The sequence below is a fragment of the Urocampus carinirostris genome, chromosome 10 (assembly GCF_059441175.1).
Source record: "Urocampus carinirostris isolate Australia breed hairy pipefish chromosome 10, RoL_Ucar_1.0, whole genome shotgun sequence".
In the NCBI taxonomy this organism is placed as follows: Eukaryota; Metazoa; Chordata; class Actinopteri; order Syngnathiformes; family Syngnathidae; genus Urocampus; species Urocampus carinirostris.
Window position 1 is genome coordinate 32,359,557 of NC_142358.1, and position 17,946 is coordinate 32,377,502.

At 40.7% G+C, this 17,946-nt stretch overlaps 1 protein-coding gene across 1 annotated transcript in view; it reads right to left on the reverse strand.

Moving 5' to 3' along the window:
- Nucleotides 1-16,868: 16,868 nt before the first annotated feature.
- vmn2r1 (vomeronasal 2, receptor 1) overlaps nt 16,869-17,946 on the reverse strand; it is a 28,109-nt gene continuing 27,031 nt past the window's right edge. Inside the window, exon 14 of the mRNA XM_088346174.1 lies at nt 16,869-17,190. Coding sequence (XP_088202300.1) covers nt 16,869-17,190 — 322 coding nt within the window. The remainder of the gene's footprint in view (nt 17,191-17,946) is intronic.

Below are 17,946 nucleotides of genomic sequence, written 5' to 3' on the forward strand. Positions count from 1 at the left end.
TAAATAACCTACTCTTCTCGTTGGCTCCTGAGCAGGGGAATGTATAATAATTTTCTGAAAAATAGTCTGTGTAATATAGTGTAATAATCTGTGAAGCCCTTTGAGACTCTTCGTGATTTGGGGCTATACAAATAAAAATGACTTGACTTGACTTGACTATTCATCTTTAAGTATTTGTCGTTTGATCACCTGCTTTTCATAAACAAAAAGAATCAAAACTCATTGATAGAAGTGACAAATTGCTATAACTGTACACAGTCTTTACTCAGATCAACTTAATTTCCACAATCTGAAAGAAATTTACCAGGAAATGAAAAAGGTCCCACGCATAATGGAATTAGCATTAATTGCACTTGACAAAAAAAAAGCAGAAAAGGCTATTTTTAGTTCACTTTAAGATCCCTGGGAAATCTGTGGTTATATTCTGCCCCAGTTTTCTTTTAAATAGAAGCGCTAAAGGGCTAAAAGCATGTGCATGAATGTGAGTGAGTGCAAACTGTGCTGCTGTGAAACGCTCCCCTACTTACGACCATTGGACTTACGAAAAACGATAAATCCGATCATTTTTTCCCGGATGTCGAAAATTATCCGGACATTGCTGTAAGTTAGATTTTGTATTGTGTGCACCTTTTTCCGAGTACAGCACAGTACCCCGAAAAAGTACTCCGCTTCCTCTTCCTAGTTCGTGTGTAAACATTCTATACTGTATCTCCAGCGCGCCGAATACTTTGACATTTTTATTGTTTAATATCTAGTGCATCCATTCAATATCGTTGGTGTAAAGTGTAAAGAAGAGGCGAGCCTGTCATGTCCAGCATGGTCGCCATGACAACCAGCTGGCCCCGCCCCTTGGCACCGACTATAACAGATTGTCTAAATTGCGTGTGTGCTTCTTAAGGGAGGGTTTTGGGGACTGCCGGTTGCTGGATCATTGCATTAGTCTGTTCTGTTTTGCCCTGTTCTGTTTTGTTTGATTCAAGGAAGACCTGTCATGCCCGTTTGTCTGAGTTAGTAACTTTAAGCCTGTTTGTGAATATTACCCAGTCTGAATTTTTGAGTCTGTTTTTGTTTTGTTTTTGTCCCTGCGTGTTGGACAACTTTTATTTTCTAAATAAAAGTAACTGATCGTTACGCAAATGAGTTCACCCTTCCTGCCTCCCAGTCCGGTTTCCTGACAGAGCCGTTTCTTTTGAAATGAAAGTGCAATAAGAAAGCTTGATGCGGTTGAGAAAATGGCGGAACGCTTTTTTTTGGGCCACTTTTTACCACTGAGGAGGAAGTCGCCTAACTCTTGAAGCCCATCTTCCAAAAGTCAGTTAAACTTAACTTTATCTATCTTTATAGAGCAAATTATTTTATGAAATGTTTATTTTTTTAGTACAAAGCAATACAGGTTTCTTATATATACAATTCCTAAACATACTTATATAAACCTTAAACACACATTTGATACAAAATATAGTCCTGAAGACACTTATGAACAAATTCAACTTACGATCATCCGGAACTCTCTCATTCGTAAGTAGGGCAGCATCTGTATTTTATTTTCCTGGTTGAATTTCCCCAAGGGGACAACAATCAGACCAAAAACTTAACAATCGATACTGAGGTGAATTCTCAGGAGGGTGTTCAGTTTTTGCGCTTTGGGCAAATGTATGTGAAGCGTTTCTGATAGGGGTTTATACACTAACAAACAGACGTTTCTGACACATAAACACATGCGAATAGTTTGAGAACCCTGTTATTACCACAATGTGATGACATCCGTTGACATAACGCATGTCCTATTCCTGTTACTCTAGTCTAAACTTAGTTATGACAACTGATTAGACTATCAGTAACGCAAACCAAATTTCAGTCCAAACCTTAACTCTAGAACAAAGTCTCGAAACACCAAATTGATCTGGAGTTGTTGTGAGTGGCAAAAACGGGGAGCTGAAGTTTTTTGACATGAAACGGTAAGGAAATAGGGGGTGAAGTGCCCAGGTCCAGCCTCAGTACTTGGTACTCGGTACTATTCTACTTGGCTAACCACTGCGAACTTTTGTTTCCATCTTGGCAGTTATTTAAGAGATACTATATCTGAGTTTTAGGTAGCTAATGGTGAGCATACTGAGTCTGTCCAAGCAATATATCAATAATGAACGCCGTATACCTCAAGAGGTTCTGCTCATTTTCTGTAGTCATCTTTCATTGTTGATAATCCATCCATCAATTATATTCATCTTATCCAGAGTGGGGTAGTGGGAGCAGGAGCTTCAGGAGGGAAACCCATACCTCCCTCAGCCACTCCATCCAGCTCACCAGATATTATCTAAAGGGGTCCCCATGCCAGCCTAGAGAAGTAGTCCCTCCAGCGGGTCGTGGATTGTCCCCGGGTCCTCCTGTCGGTAAGACAGTCCGGAACTTCTAAGGAGGGAGGCATCAAGGAGGCATCCTTACCAGATGCCCGAGCTACTTCAGCTGGATCCTCTCAACACCGAGGAGCAGCGGCTCTAAATTGAGTGCCTCCGGATAACTGAGCTGCTCTAACTGCCTCTAAGCCACCCAACGGAGGAAATTCATTTCAGGCGCTAGCATCTGGGATTTTCTTATTTTGGTCATGACCCACAGTTTGTGGCCATGGATAAAGGTAGGAACATAGATTGACTCGTAAAACGAGCCTGTTCTTTACCATTATGGCAAAATCTACCAACCTGTCTTTCTTTTCTATCATACCATTGCCCCTGAACATGACCCACAGACATTTAAAACTCCTCCATTGGGGCTGGATCTCAACCTCGACCTGGAAAGAGCACTCCAGCCTTTTTCGACTGAGAACCATGGTCTCGGACTTGGATGTGCTGATCTGCATTCATAGAACACTGATGGACTTCATATAGCTCAAGAAATTCTGCTCATTTCCTTTAGTAACCCTTCATTGTAGATAATAAAAATTATATTTGAAGACCAGCTCGGTGGCCTTGGGGGTAGGGCGCCCGCCCCGAGACTGGGAGGTTGCTGGTTCGAGCCTCGGCCGGGTCATACCTAAGACTTACAACATTGGTACTCATTGCCTCCCTGTTTGGCGCTCGGCATTAAGGGTTGGAATTGGGGGGTTTGGTCACCTAATGACTCCCAACACATAAGTTGGGTTGAGTGAGGGGGCTGGGAATCCCCTCCTCTGTATCAATCTCCCAAAAAAAGTCAGAAATGTGAATGTGTTCTTGACTCTAGCCACCTCCCACTAGGGGGATATGGCTCCGGTATATATAATATATATAATTGAAGATCTTCCCAAAATGATCTCCCAAAATGAACTGACTAAATACATTGCTTGGACTAAGCTAAACATATCTTAGTAGTAAACGCAGAAAAGAATTGATGCATTGATGATAATTTAGAAACCAATTTCTCAAATTTAGGGAAAATACATCACTATGAGAGTAATATTTCACCCTTTCTGACATGCATGCAACACGAGGGTCTACACGAATGTTATCATTGCTACAGTATGCACTCTGATCATGATTGATCTTCAGGCCAATGTCATCGGGGATGGGTTTCAACTCCCTGCAACCGAATATGATGTTTTTATTTATGTTCAACTAACCTCATCTTTCAATCACGCAGACTTAGCAGGTTAGAACCTGCGTGGATGGATACAGGACCATTTGTTGAAGTACATCCCCTGACTGCAATATGTAGATCTGTTCTTTATAAATCATGACAGCACTCTGTCCAAAAATGAGAGATGTGAAAATAGCCCAAAACGGTGGAGAAATGTGACAAAAGAGAAAGGGCCGACAAACCACAGATGAATGTGGGTCTTAACGCTCGTGAGATTGCAATGGGACGCAAGAGCGATTAAGCATTTTGCGACAAAAAGAATTAAGTGTGGGAAGAAGGGAGGGGGAGCACACCATCTATGAGCAAGAAACAAAGAGGAGATTGTGAATTCAGTCCAAATTTTTCAAGTCGGGTTTGTATCCAACTCTTCGTGTCAAATCCTACGCTTCCTATCCACGCCATGTTTGGTCGCCATGGCGTCTGGCAACGTCAACACTGTCGAATGGGGCAAGACAGATGCTGCCTATTAACATCAGAACCAGATCAGGTGACATAACTCTTAAGTAGGGTCAGTCTTTGGCAACACTCAACACTCGTGAATGAAATGAAGGGTCAGGAGAGGAAACACTCATCACCATCGGCAGTCTTGCCCAAAAATACTTTGACATACTATCGGATAGAGGGAGGAACACGCATGCCATCACTTGGGCCAAAATTTCAAATGACTATTTCTTAAAAAACTAACTAATGAGTTCAAATGATCATGGAGCCTAGACCATCTTATCAAGTTTTCTTGATCACCTATCACTCTGTATGTTTATAGTCCGGGAATTTCAGATTGTAATTCGGGTTCTGTAAAGCCATGTATCATATTTTAATGACCATAAGGTGCACAGATTTATTTCAAATTGTGCTGCGCCCCCTATCTTGCAGTGCGCCATGTGTATGATGTAAAGCAGCAGACGTAGCTCGGGACACAATGAGGCTACCGTTCACACTGCAGAGCTTAATATTCAATTCCCGGATTAAAAAGAATTTGCAGTGGAAGAAGGGCCCTTACTTCTTCAGTACCTTAATTGTGGTGAATTACAAGAATAAAATCGTGTCTATTGTTTGATGAAATGAAATCTGCATTTATATAGCGCTTTTCAAGTCAATGACTTCCCAAAGCGCTTTACATTGTGCTTCACATTTCCCAATAGCGGCCTTGCAGCCATGTAAGGCGCTAACCTGCTTATTGGGGGTATTAGGGGTTCAGTGTCTTACCCAAGGACACTACGACATGTAACACGGACGAGCTGGGATTCGAACTGGGATCCCTTGATCCCAGGACGAGCGCTCTACCTCCTGAGCTACTGCCGCCCCTAATGTGAAAAGTTCAATGCAGAAATTAAGTCTATTTATGTAATCAAGTCCCTCATGCTTCCCTTCTTCCAATCCATTATTCACAATATACGTAGTTAAGTTAACTCTTTATCCAAACGGATCAAACCCCATTTCGGTCGTCAATCCGACTATTCAGTAAACACACCCGGTTTTCGGACTCACCTGTAGGGCATCCCCGTCTTACAGGTAACCGTTTCCTCCTTCCCCAATCCAAACATTTTCAGGTACCAGTTGCTCTCCATCTCTCTGATGATGGCAGCTCTGTTCTGATGTAGCGCCCCCTGTCGTCCGGGGCAGGCGTTGCACCTGATGTCCGCTGCACTAGCTGGGCCTTGACTTCTCACTCCACCAGCAGAGCTCACAGAGTATTCCCGGTGAATCGGAGGCGGCTGGTGTCCCCCGACCACTCCTCCGCTGCTCCGTGCAGCTATCATGACCCTTGCCTGGTTGAACCGTTTAAAAGAAATATTTCGAGCACCGTTTCCTACACTTTCCTCGTCGTCCACCTTCTTAAGAGTCACTACTTCCTGGTACCTTCTTAATCTCGGTTTTGTATGTTACCGGAGGGTGCACCCAGGCCTCTTATAGCCTCATCCAACCTGAAACAGGATCCGGGGTTCCTTGTCTCGTCCCCCCCTGTGCGCTGACCTAAAAGGAAAGTGACAAACATGCTCGTGGGTTGACAATGCACACTTTTATAAACACACACAAGTGGACATACGGATTGGTGAACTGTTTCTAAAACGCATTTTAATTAAAATGCATGTAAGGATTCAAAGTGGGGCCATAAATTCTTGCTGAACATGTGTATGGATATTGAAACACACAACGTTTACCCTGGCAAGCCCGATTGTGTTCTTTCTAACGGTGACTCTATATTTACACACCTTATAGTCGACTTTGTGGTTGAAGGTTTTAAACACCATTCTGCCTGCAGGGTTGGGTAGGGTTACTTTAACTGGATTACTATCAATTATTTTCTGATTACTCCAATACCAAATATGCTAATAAAAGCCAAAAGAAACTAAATATGAATAAAATGATGACTCACAACACGTGGTAAGCTTTCTCTCCTGGCTTTGATCTCTTTGATCTCCGGCAAAACTAACATAAAATGCAGGGTTGGGTAGGGTTACTTTGACTTGTTTACTTTCAATTACTTTTGGATTACTCCAATACCAAATATGCTAATAAAAGACAAAAGAAACTAAATATGAATAAAATGATGACTCACAACACGTGATAAGCTTTCTCTCATGGCTTTGATCTCTTTGATCTCCGGCAAAACTAACATAAAATGCGACAGAAACAAAATGAAAATAAATCACAGCTTGCCAACATCATTTTTGCCATTCCATGTATTCCGTTACTCCCCAAGTCTGCACAAAATTTAGTAATTGTATTCATATTTAGTTTCTTTTGTCTTTTATTAGCATATTTGGTATTGGAGTAATCCAAAAGTAACTGAAAGTAATCCAGTTAAAGTAACCCTACCCAACCCTGTCAGACTGTGAAATGTCTCTAAAGCTGATGTGTAAGGAACTCAGATTTAATTCTTTACCATCGTACTTTTTCCAGTCTCACGAGGAAGAACGCTTCTCAGATTTGCTCCGGATTTATTTATTTTTTCTTCACTCCCTTTATCACTTGGGGAATTTTCTGTTTTTTCTTACGGCCGCTGTTTTATTTTTATTTTTCCTTACAAACCTACACTTCAACTAAAACGGAAAGGGTCCAAAACAAGGAAAGCAGATGACATGGATTCGATAAAATCAGCTACAAAAGAAGGTTTTAAAAAGATCCAAGACGATTTGATATGATGGATTACAAAAAGGAAATGAATGCTAAGAAAATCGAGAAAATGCTGAACTAACTGATGGAAATAAAAAAGGAGCGACAAGAAATGACAGAAATCAAGGAAAACTTTATAGGACTTAAGAACAAAAACGTGCAATTAGAACTACACAGGGTAGGATATTTTATCAATATTTTATCCCTGCAGTCCAAATTATTAAAATTGGATGATTTAGTAAAATGTTTCTCTTTAAAACTGCTATTTAAGGTAAAAAAACATAGTGCCAGAAAACATCCAAAAATTATTATTGTTATATAATAACTGTTATATTTAATATTATTGCTATTGTTATTATCATTGGTGCCGCAGTGATGTTTGGTGACTAGTGGCATTATGACGTTGAGGGATGGGTACTACGATGATTAGTGTATAAATTATGTGACTATTGTTTTTATTACAGATATATTATTATTATCGTCGGGCGGCAGTGGCTCAGGAGGTAGAGCGCTCGTCTTGGGATCAAGAGATCGCAGTTCGAATCCCGGCTCCTCCGTGTTACATGTCAAAGTGTCCTTGGGTAAGACACTGAACCCCCAATGCCCCCAATAAGCAGGTTAGCACCTTACATGCACGGCCGCTATTGGGAAATGTGAAGCACACTGTAAAGCGCTTTGGGAAGTCTTGACTTGAAAAGCGCTATATAAATGCATTTCATTTCATTTTAATTATTGATATCTGACGTATGTTAATGTGTGTATCTTAGAGATTGTGTTGTATTGAGACACAAAAGAGGAGCTATCTATAGAATGTATTTAATCGGGAAGATGAAGGGGTAACCCCTTTCGACATGTCATGCAACATTATTTTGTTGTTGAGTCAATGTTTTTGTCCTGTTTGTCTTTCAATGTCCGAAATAAAGTTTTCATTTATTCATTCAAGGCGATGAAAATGGACTACGAGCTTGAGAAAAACAAAGAGGTAATTGAGCCATATCGTCAGAAAATCAACGACACAAAGACATGGAAGAGAAGATTACAATTTTACAACACAAAGCAAAGAATCTAAACCACAGGTGTCAAAGAGGAGGCCCGCGGGCCAGATCAGGCCCGCTAAGGGATTGAATCCGGCCCGCCAGACAACACTTAGAGAAGCGCAAGAGAAAAACAAGCTGAAGGTTGAAATAGGTCAACTTGATGTTGCCAAAGCCAGGTGCCTCGAACAAAGACACTGTACTTGTATTTTTTTCTCTCTCTCTCTCTCTCTCTCTCTCTCTCTTTTTCTCTCTTTCTTTCCACCCCTTTTCTCCCACTCTGTCTTCGTCTCTTTCACTCTCTGTATCTCTTTTTTTCTCTTCCTTTCTTGCTCTTTGTCTCTTTCTCTCTCTGTGTCTTTTAACCTCTTTTGCTCTAACTTCCTTTTTTTCCTTTTCTCTCTTTTCTCTTTCTCTCTTCATACCCTTTGCGCTTTCTTTTCTCTTTTCTCTCTTTTCTGTCTTTCTATTTGGATTTCTTTCTTCCTCTCCCATTCTTTTCCCCCTCTCTCACGACCTTTTATCTTTTGTTTCTCACGCGCTCTCTCTTTTTCTTTCTTTGTCCCGCCCTCTCTCCTTTTCCCTCCCTCTTTCTCTTATTTCTTTATCTCTTTTTCTTTCTTTGTCCCGCCCTCTCTCCTTTTCCCTCCCTCTTTCTCTTATTTCTTTCTCTTTCTCTCTAATCTACTAGTCCGGCCCATGAGAGAATGTTTTTTCTATCGTGTGGCCCCCGAGTTTAGATGAGTTTGACACCCCTGATCTAAACAATGATTTAATCATTACAGGACTAAAACATCAGTGGCGCGCAATAAATAACCCAAACCAAAATACGGAGACAGTGGTCCAACAGGCGATTTTTCCACTCAGAAATTCCAACATAGCAGTAAATGAGGTCCTTATTGACCTCTGCTATCAACTTCCAACCGGAGGGAAAAGACCACCATCTGTTTTGCTATGAGTTTCCAACCCATTGGAGATGCAACGGTTCTAATTTAAAGAGCCAAAAAATCTACATCAACGAAAATCTCATCAAAATGTACCCGGAAGGGAGGTCAAATGAAAGAAAACGAACAGATAGACAGCATCTGGACGCCAAATTGTAAAGTATTAGTTTAAGCAAAAAGGCTGTTAAAGAGGATTGAAGACTTGAACAAACTCGAAAAAAAACTGAACACACGTCATGCTGGAATATCTCTTTTTAATATATATATTTTTAAATATTTTAGTGGGCTATTTAAATTTTCAAGGATGTGACTTATCATATAAATTATCCCAAGTTTTAATACCGAGTTTTTTAAATTTTCCCCTTTATTGAGAAATGCTTAAACAGCATAACAGCTGATTAATCTCTCCCTCTCTAATGTATATATCCATCCATCCATCCATTATCTGCACCGCTTCTCCTCAGTAGGGTCGCGGGGGTGCTGGAGCTATCTTTGGGCAATGGGTAGGGGACACCCTGAACTGGTTGACAGCCAATCACAGGGCTCATTCACACCTAGGGCCAATTTCAACCGGCTTATTAACCTGAAATGCATGTTTTTGGAATGTGGGAGGAAACCGGAGTGCCCGGAGGAAACCCACGCAAGCACGGGGAGAATATGCAAACTCCACACAGGATGTTCGATCTCATGACCTTAGAACTGTGCCGCACACGCGCTAACCACTGCCCCGCCGTGCTGCCCTAATATATATATATATAAATATATATATATATATATGTATATATATATTTATATATATAATACTATGTTTCTAGATGTATACTCTCATATCCAAGCAATTAACCAATCACATTTCAGCCATTAGTTGGTGCTATGCTCAGATATCTACCCAGAGGCCTTCAGAAAACATCCTGAAGGCTGTGTACTGCAATATTAATCTTAGAGAAAGCTGTCGGTTTAGCCAATATATATATATGTATATATATATATATATATATATATTGTCAGAGACCAGATCAAGCACTCGGATCCAATAGCGTCAGTTTTATAATTTATTTGGACAAGGGTCGGTGGAGCAGGCTTGGGACGTCGTCTCTTGGTGGCAGAAAGTCTCTTTGGACGGAATGGCAGCTCCGTGGTGAAACGCGTGACGAGTAACGTAGCAGGTAAGTCGGTGGCCGGGGCGGGAGAGTAGGTCGTAAACTTGTAACAGAAAAGGGTCAGGCAACGAGAAGCAGGCTTGGAATACACAAAGGGATCGTGGGTACCTTGAATGTTGGAGGCTCACTCATGGAAACGAGGAGTACACTCGAACGTCCATCTCTGGACGCTGACAGCTTAAGTAGAAAGCTTCCACCAATCAGGAAAGCGCGTTCCAGCACGCCATCACGACATATATATACATATATATATATATATATATATATACATATACATATATATATATATATACATATACATATATATATATATACATATATATATATATACATATACATATATATATACATATATATATATATATATATATATATATATATATATATATATATATATTACTGGAGGACTGGGGCGGCAGTGGCTCAGGAGGTAGAGCGCTCGTCTTGGGATCAAGAGATCGCAGTTCGAATCCCGGCTCCTCCGTGTTACATGTCGAAGTGTCCTTGGGTAAGACACTGAATGCCCCCTAATGCCCCCAATAAGCAGGTTAGCGCCTTACATGGCTGCACGGCCGCTATTGGGAAATGTGAAGCACACTGTAAACTGAAAGATGAGTCTGCTTGTGTGTGCTAGCTGTTATTCCAATTTCTCGGTGGAAATGAATAAAAAATGCTCTTACACTAAATAGGCATATTTTAATGCAGAGCAACCTACTGCAATGGAAAATTGATTCACTAAAATTCTAAATTCCAATCCCCCGTAAAATGCTATCAATACCAAAAGTAAACTTGTATTTACATTGAGAATTACGCATTTTAATTAGGTTATAATCACGCGCCAACAATTTGTTGATGTAAAAATTCAGCATCTGTATGGTACAAGTTGTAGCCTTGAGGGATATTCCTCTTTAGCACACTTCCTCTTACCACGAGCTGTTCTTTAAAAGCTGGGTGCTATTATATAATAGTGAAGAAAGCCTTCAAGTATACATTTACTATTTTCACAAGCTTTTGTGTGGCAAGAGAGTTGAACACGTAGTATTTTATTTCCCTGTACAGTGGCCCCTCTACATATGAGCTATTATGGTTACAAGAAATTTGAGATAAGAGATGTCTTTTGAGCAAATATTCTGCCCGACATACAAGTGAAGAGAATCTGAGAATTTCCAGACGCTAACACTACAGGGAGTGCAGAATTATTAGGCAAATGAGTATTTTGACCACATCATCCTCTTTATGCATGTTGTCTTACTCCAAGCTGTACAGGCTCGAAAGCCTACTACCAATTAAGCATATCAGGTGATGTACATCTCTGTAATGAGAAGGGGTGTGGTCTAATGACATCAACACCCTATATCAGGTGTGCATAATTATTAGGCAACTTCCTTTCCTTTGGCAAAATGGGTCAGAAGAAGGACTTGACAGGCTCTGAAAAGTCAAAAATAGTGAGATATCTTGCAGAGGGATGCAGCACTCTTAAAATTGCCAAGCTTCTGAAGCGTGATCATCGAACAATCAAGCGTTACATTCAAAATAGTCAACAGGGTCGCAAGAAGCGTGTAAAAAAACCAAGGCGCAAAATAACTGCCCGTGAACTGAGAAAAGTCAAGCGTACAACTGCCAAGATGCCACTTGCCACCAGTTTTGTTATATTTCAGAGCTGCAACATCACTGGAGTGCCCAAAAGCACAAGGTGTGCAATACTCAGAGACATGGCCGAGGTAAGAAAGGCTGAAAAACGACCACCACTGAACAAGACACACAAGCTGAAACGTCAAGACTGGGCCAAGAAAAATCTCAAGACGGATTTTTCTAAGGTTTTATGGACTGATGAAATGAGAGTGAGTCTTGATGGGCCAGATGGATGGGCCCGTGGCCGGATCGGTAAAGGCCAGAGAGCTCCAGTCCGCCTCAGACGCCAGCAAGGTGGAGGTGGGGTACTGGTATGGGCTGGTATCATCAAAGATGAGCTTGTGGGGCATTTTCGGGTTGAGGATGGACTCAAGCTCAACTCCCAGTCCTACTGCCAGTTTCTGGAAGACACCTTCTTCAAGCAGCGGTACAGGAAGAAGTCCGCATCCTTCAAGAAAAACATGATTTTCATGCAGGACAACGCTCCATCACACGCATCCAAGTACTCCACAGCGTGGCTGGCAAGAAAGGGTCTAAAAGAAGAAAAACTAATGACATGGCCTCCTTGTTCACCTGATCTGAACCCCATAGAGAACCTGTGGTCCCTCATCAAATGTGAGATTTACAAGGAGGGAAAACAGTACACCTCTCTGAACAGTGTCTGGGAGGCTGTGGTTGCTGCTGCACGCAATGTTGATCGTGAACAGATCAAAGCACTGACAGAATCCATGGATGGCAGGCTTTTGAGTGTCCTTGCAAAGAAAGGTGGCTATATTGGTCACTGATTTGTTTTTGTTTTGTTTTTGAATGTCAGAAATGTATATTTGTGAATGTTGAGCTGTTATATTGGTTTCCCTGATGAAAATAAATAATTGAAATGGGTATACATTTGTTTTTTGTTAAGTTGCCTAATAATTATGCACAGTAATAGTCACCTGTACACACAGATATCCTCCTAAAATAGCTAAAACTAAAAAAGCCCCACTCCAACTTCCAAAATATTCAGCTTTGATATTAATGAGACTTTTGGGTTCATTAAGAACATGGTTGTTGTTCAATAATAAAATTAATCCTCAAAAATACAACTTGCCTAATAATTCTGCACTCCCTGTAGAGGGCCGAGGGCTCGAGACCACTCACCGCCAACATAAGCTCGTCCCAGTTAGCACATGCATTTCCCGGCATACAGACCTGATCCCGCTTTTACCTCCACCGCCACCACGTATACACCCATTAGCAAAAATGACTTCCTTCGAGATGAATGCTCATAATAAGCTTGCATTTTATTTCGTTAATATCATCTTGTGTATCTTAGGCCTCTATTTTCATGTTCAATTATTATTTTTAAGGGTTTTCAGTGGTCAGGAAGTTGTGTTTTATAGGTATTAAGGCTTAGTTTGGATGATTTGGGGAACCCGGGAACTGATTATTTGGTTTTCAGTTATTTCTTATGGGAAAAAGTTGTTCAAGATATGAGAAATTCTCAATGCCAACTCGATCCGGGAACAAATCATTATTCTTGTGTACAGGGGCCACTTCATTAAGTGGTGGGCCGTTAGGGGTCTGCTTGGCCTCCTCTGCTGACCTAAAGTATTTGAATCTTGTTATGTTTCTTATATTTGTCTATCAATACTTTTAAAATAATACAAAATTGTCTGTCAGCTTCCTTTCATTGCTTCTCCCTAGTTGGGCTGTTTCTAGATGTATACTCTCATATCTAAGCATTCAACCAATCACATTTCAGCCATTAGTTGGTGCTATGCTCAGAAATCTACCCAGAGGCCTTCAGAAAACATCCTGAAGGCTGTGTACTGCAATATTAATCTTAGAGAAAGCTGTCGGTTTAGCCAATCAGATTTCAAATTGGCCTTTGAACACCGGCTAGCAGTTGTTGGGTAATATCACCGGTTTCACAAACTGATTTGCTATGAGGCAGTAATCCACCAAAGTGATCACACCAATAGCCGCTAAACTTGAAGAGACCAAGTAGCTCATGGAAATACGTTATTGTGTTGATTTAATTGTCAAAGGTCGAAAGCCAGCAACTCTTTCGTAAGCGAGAAAAGGTTTTATCCGCCACTTTCAGCCCAGAGGTAAGATCTTAAACTCAAGGCTGACCTAAACTTCTTGCCGGTGGTGTTTAAAATGTCATTCACTACGTTTGAATCGGGTCGAGGTTCTCTCTCACTGACTTTTTTTATTATCATCCACCCTTTGTTGTTCTTCCTTGACTCTGTTTATACAATCTTGTCTAACTTAGATTTTGTTACAAAAGACAGGTTTTACGTGCGGCGCGAGGCCCTTCACAACCCCCTCTTCCTTGCAGTCCGCGTTGCCGGCTCCCCGAGAGAACTGGGCGCACGGCGAGGGCCTGGCCAATATCACAAGAACCGGCTCAACACTAAATTAGGTCTAGAGCTGAAGGCCTAGGTGTAACATCTAAACCCCCATACTGACTTTGTCAAACATAAAACTAGTAGAAAATGACAGACTAATTGTTTACTACCAGTAGTATTAGATAACCTATGTCTTGGATACGTTTTAGCAAAGGAATTAAGCAAACTAATAGAAGAAACACAACTTTTTTTAAAGAGAACCATTGTTGCCTCTTGGTATCAGATAAATAGATGCAAAACATTTTGTTAAGGACAGAAATTACACCACTGATCTGATATTTCCCGGTATCTAACACAACCACACACACCCGCTCACAACTTAATCCAGGCCTCAAGAGATACTTTACACCGTTGAGCCATGTGGAAGACAATATAAATGAAGCGTTACAGCACGCCACTGCACTGCGTTCTATGCGAGCACTCGCACAATGATCCCTTGATCGTGTTAATGGAGAGCTTGAGCGCCGCAAACAGGTGAAGATCATTTCCATGATACCTCGTCATCATCCGAAACTCGAATAGACACGCGGGGAACGAATTCAGATGAATCCAAGCAAGGTGTGAAAGTTCACCATAATGAAAAGCACGCAAATCAGTTCTTTTGACCTTCACAGTCAAGGGGTCTCGAACCCAACTGGACACGCATGGGATTTTTCCGGAGGCCATGTGCAGTCTGTTGACATGTGGGGAGCTATCTCACGCATAGACTTCTGTTTCCTGTTAAATGTGCAAGGAGAAAATTTCTGGGTCCTTTTAGCCTTTTGAGAAAGAAAATGCTTACGTTCCATTTCGGAAGAATAAAAGGTTAAGACTTTGTAATCTTCCATGTTTACATATGTAACGGGTGTAATAATAACTTTTGTTTTATTGAAATTCCTGCTGAAATATGTGTATAGTTTTTGGTAAGTGTCCTGCAAGGATGAGTCCAACAGTGCCACCTGCTGGTAATATTATAACAATTGATATGCTTTTGGGCAGTTTTCAGAGGGAACTGCTACTGAGATCAAAGAGATCAAAGCCAGCAGAAAACTTAATGTTGTGACTCATTCATCTGCAGAAACTGTAATAATAAAAACCTCATCATCCAGTCCAGCGTGAATGTGGATCTTTGGTGGGACAGTACACCGCGGTTACACATATACAGTGGAACTTCGGTTCTCAACCATAATCCGTTCCAGAACCCTGTTCGAAAACCGATTTGTTCGATCACCGAAATCATTTTTCCCATTAAAAATAATATAAATCGTTTTAATCCGTTCCAACACCCTGAATGTTTACCTTGAATGTTCAACGTAAACATAAAGCTAACCCAGGCTATTCGAACGTTCGCGTTATCGTAATCTTCCGTACGAAAGATTACGCTAACATGAACATATAAAAATAAAAAAATCAGGTCGTTTACAAGTCATTTAGAACCCGGGTCTCCAGAACAAGTGGTGAGCGGTTCATTGGAAAGGGGGCTCCGTTCCAACACCCTAAAAGTTGGGCTCCGTTCCAACACCCTGAATGTTTACCTTAAATGTTCAACGTAAACATAAAGCTAACCCAGGCTAATCGTACATTCGCGTCATCGTAATCTTCCGTACGAAAGATTACGCTAACATGAACGTGTAAAAATAAAAAAGAGGATAAAAAAAAGAATTATGAATAGGATTTCTTACCTTTGTGGTGGTCAGCAGAAGGCGCAGGTGGACGGTGGGGTATTCTCTAGCAAGATCAGACACTCGCACACCTCCTTCATATTTTGCTATTATTTCTTTCTTAAATGCAATAGTTGTACGCACTACTTTTCTTTTTTCACCTGTAACAACTTCGCTGCTTGCACTGACTTTCTTTAGGGGCTAAAACACTTCGTACACCTATATTAAAAGCAAAAGCAAAATGAAGCACGTCCGCACGCGATAACAGTTGGTCACGAAAAGAGCGAACTACACCCGTACGCCGCTCAGCATCGCACCCTAGCGTACGCACTCACGCATTACCAGCGTTCGAACTCCGATTTTTTTGACCAAACAGCGAAGCAAGAATTTATCGAAATCTTTGGTCGAACACCGATTTGTCCGAACTGAGAGGCGTTCGAAAACCGAGGTTCCACTGTAATATAAAACAAAAAAATTTGATAAAACCAATGACCAGGTTGCAATGGATGTAGCATTAACAAACACTACACATATATGGTCAACATGAAAAATAAGTCATTCATAAGCTACAGAATAGAAGTGTGTTTTAAGCCTAGATTTAAACACTTCCACTGAGGTTGTAAATCAAATCTCAGAGGGCAGAGCATTCCACAGCACCAGGGCCTGAATGGAGAACGCTCTCGAACCTGTGAATCTCTTCTTGGCTCTTGTGATCACAAGTAGACCAGCATTTTCAGAGCGAATACTCTGGACAGGAAGACAGTGGAAATTTTAATCTGAAACATATGAGGGAGCAAGTCCATGCATGATTTTGTATAATACCAATGGAACCTTAAAATCGCATCTTAAGCTGACAGGGAGTCGATGAAGGTTAGCTAAAATCGGGGTAATGTGATCAAACTTTCTTGTCTTTGTTAAAAACCTCCCTGTAGCATTTTGTACCAGCTGCAAGCTCTTGATTTTGGACTTCGGGAGACCGGAGAGTAGTACATTACAGTAATTTCCACAGTTTAGTGGGGCAGATTCGTTCATTGGAAGATACAGTTGAGTGTCATCTGCGTACAATGTAAACTGATATTATACATGCGAATTATATCACCTAGTGGAATAATGTAAACGCTAAAAAGAAGGGGGCCAAGTACTGAACCCTGTGGAATGCCACAGGTAACACTAAGAGGCTCAAATTGTTATTTCACCAAAATTTCAGTAAAACTGCATTGTTTTCTATTGATTACGTGCATTTCTTTAATTTTACTTTAGTTCATCACCAATGACAATCACATTATATTACATAACACACAATCTAGTATTTCCAGTAAATGCTAACAGCCGTCACCTAATCATCAATAGCGGTTGAGGCGATTGTAGAGTTGACCTCTGTGGCGGAGGTCGCGAGTGACACCGAGGTACCAGTTGAGGTCCTGTCTTGCGGTTTGTCATGGGGTCTCATCATCTCCTCAGTGTTGCGTTCAGGTTTGATCAGTAGAATATAACACTTTGGTAAGAAGATGCAGGCGAGCAGGCCAAAGCTGGAAGCCAGGATGGCAAAAATCTGGACGGCCACCATGAACTTGCCTCGGGTGCTGAGGTAGGCTGGAACGAAGGATATCCAAACGATGAAGAAAACCAGCATACCGAAGGTCACGCATTTGGCTTCGCTGAAAAACAATGTTTGTATGACATCAAACCGTTTACATATGTTAGTCATAAATACAAAATTGAAAGGATAATTTGACATTGAGATAAAATAACAAAATGTTATTGCAAATATTTGCTTGTAGAATTAAATTATCAAATGAAATAGATTATTTTACTTAGCAAACAATGATTTTATATTCCCTGTTTCGATAAAGTTTTGTAAAAAAAAAAAAAAACACACAAGACATAGACATTATGGCCAGGGTTGGGTAGGGTTACTTTAACTGGATTACTTTCAATTACTTTTGGATCACTCCAATTCCAAATATGCTAATAAAAGACAAAAGAAACTAAATATGAATAAAATACTAAATTTTGTGCAGGCTTGGGGAGTAACGGAATACATGGAACAGCAAAAATGATGTTGGCAAGCTCTTTGGATTTATTTTTATTTTGTTTCTGTCACGTTTTATGTTAGTTTTGCCGGAGATCAAAGAGATCAAAGCCAGGAGAGAAAGCTTACCACGTGTTGAGAGTCAAAATTGTATTCATATTTAGTTTCTTTTGTCTTTTACTAGCATATTTGGTATTGGAGTAATCCAAAAGTAATTGAAAGTAAACAAGTCAAAGTAACCCTACCCAACCCTGCATTTTATGTTAGTTTTGCAGGAGATCAAAGACATCAAAGCTAGGAGAGAAAGCTTACCACGTGTTGTGAGTCATAATTGTATTCATACTTAGTTTCTTTTGTCTTTTATTAGCAGATTTGGTATTGG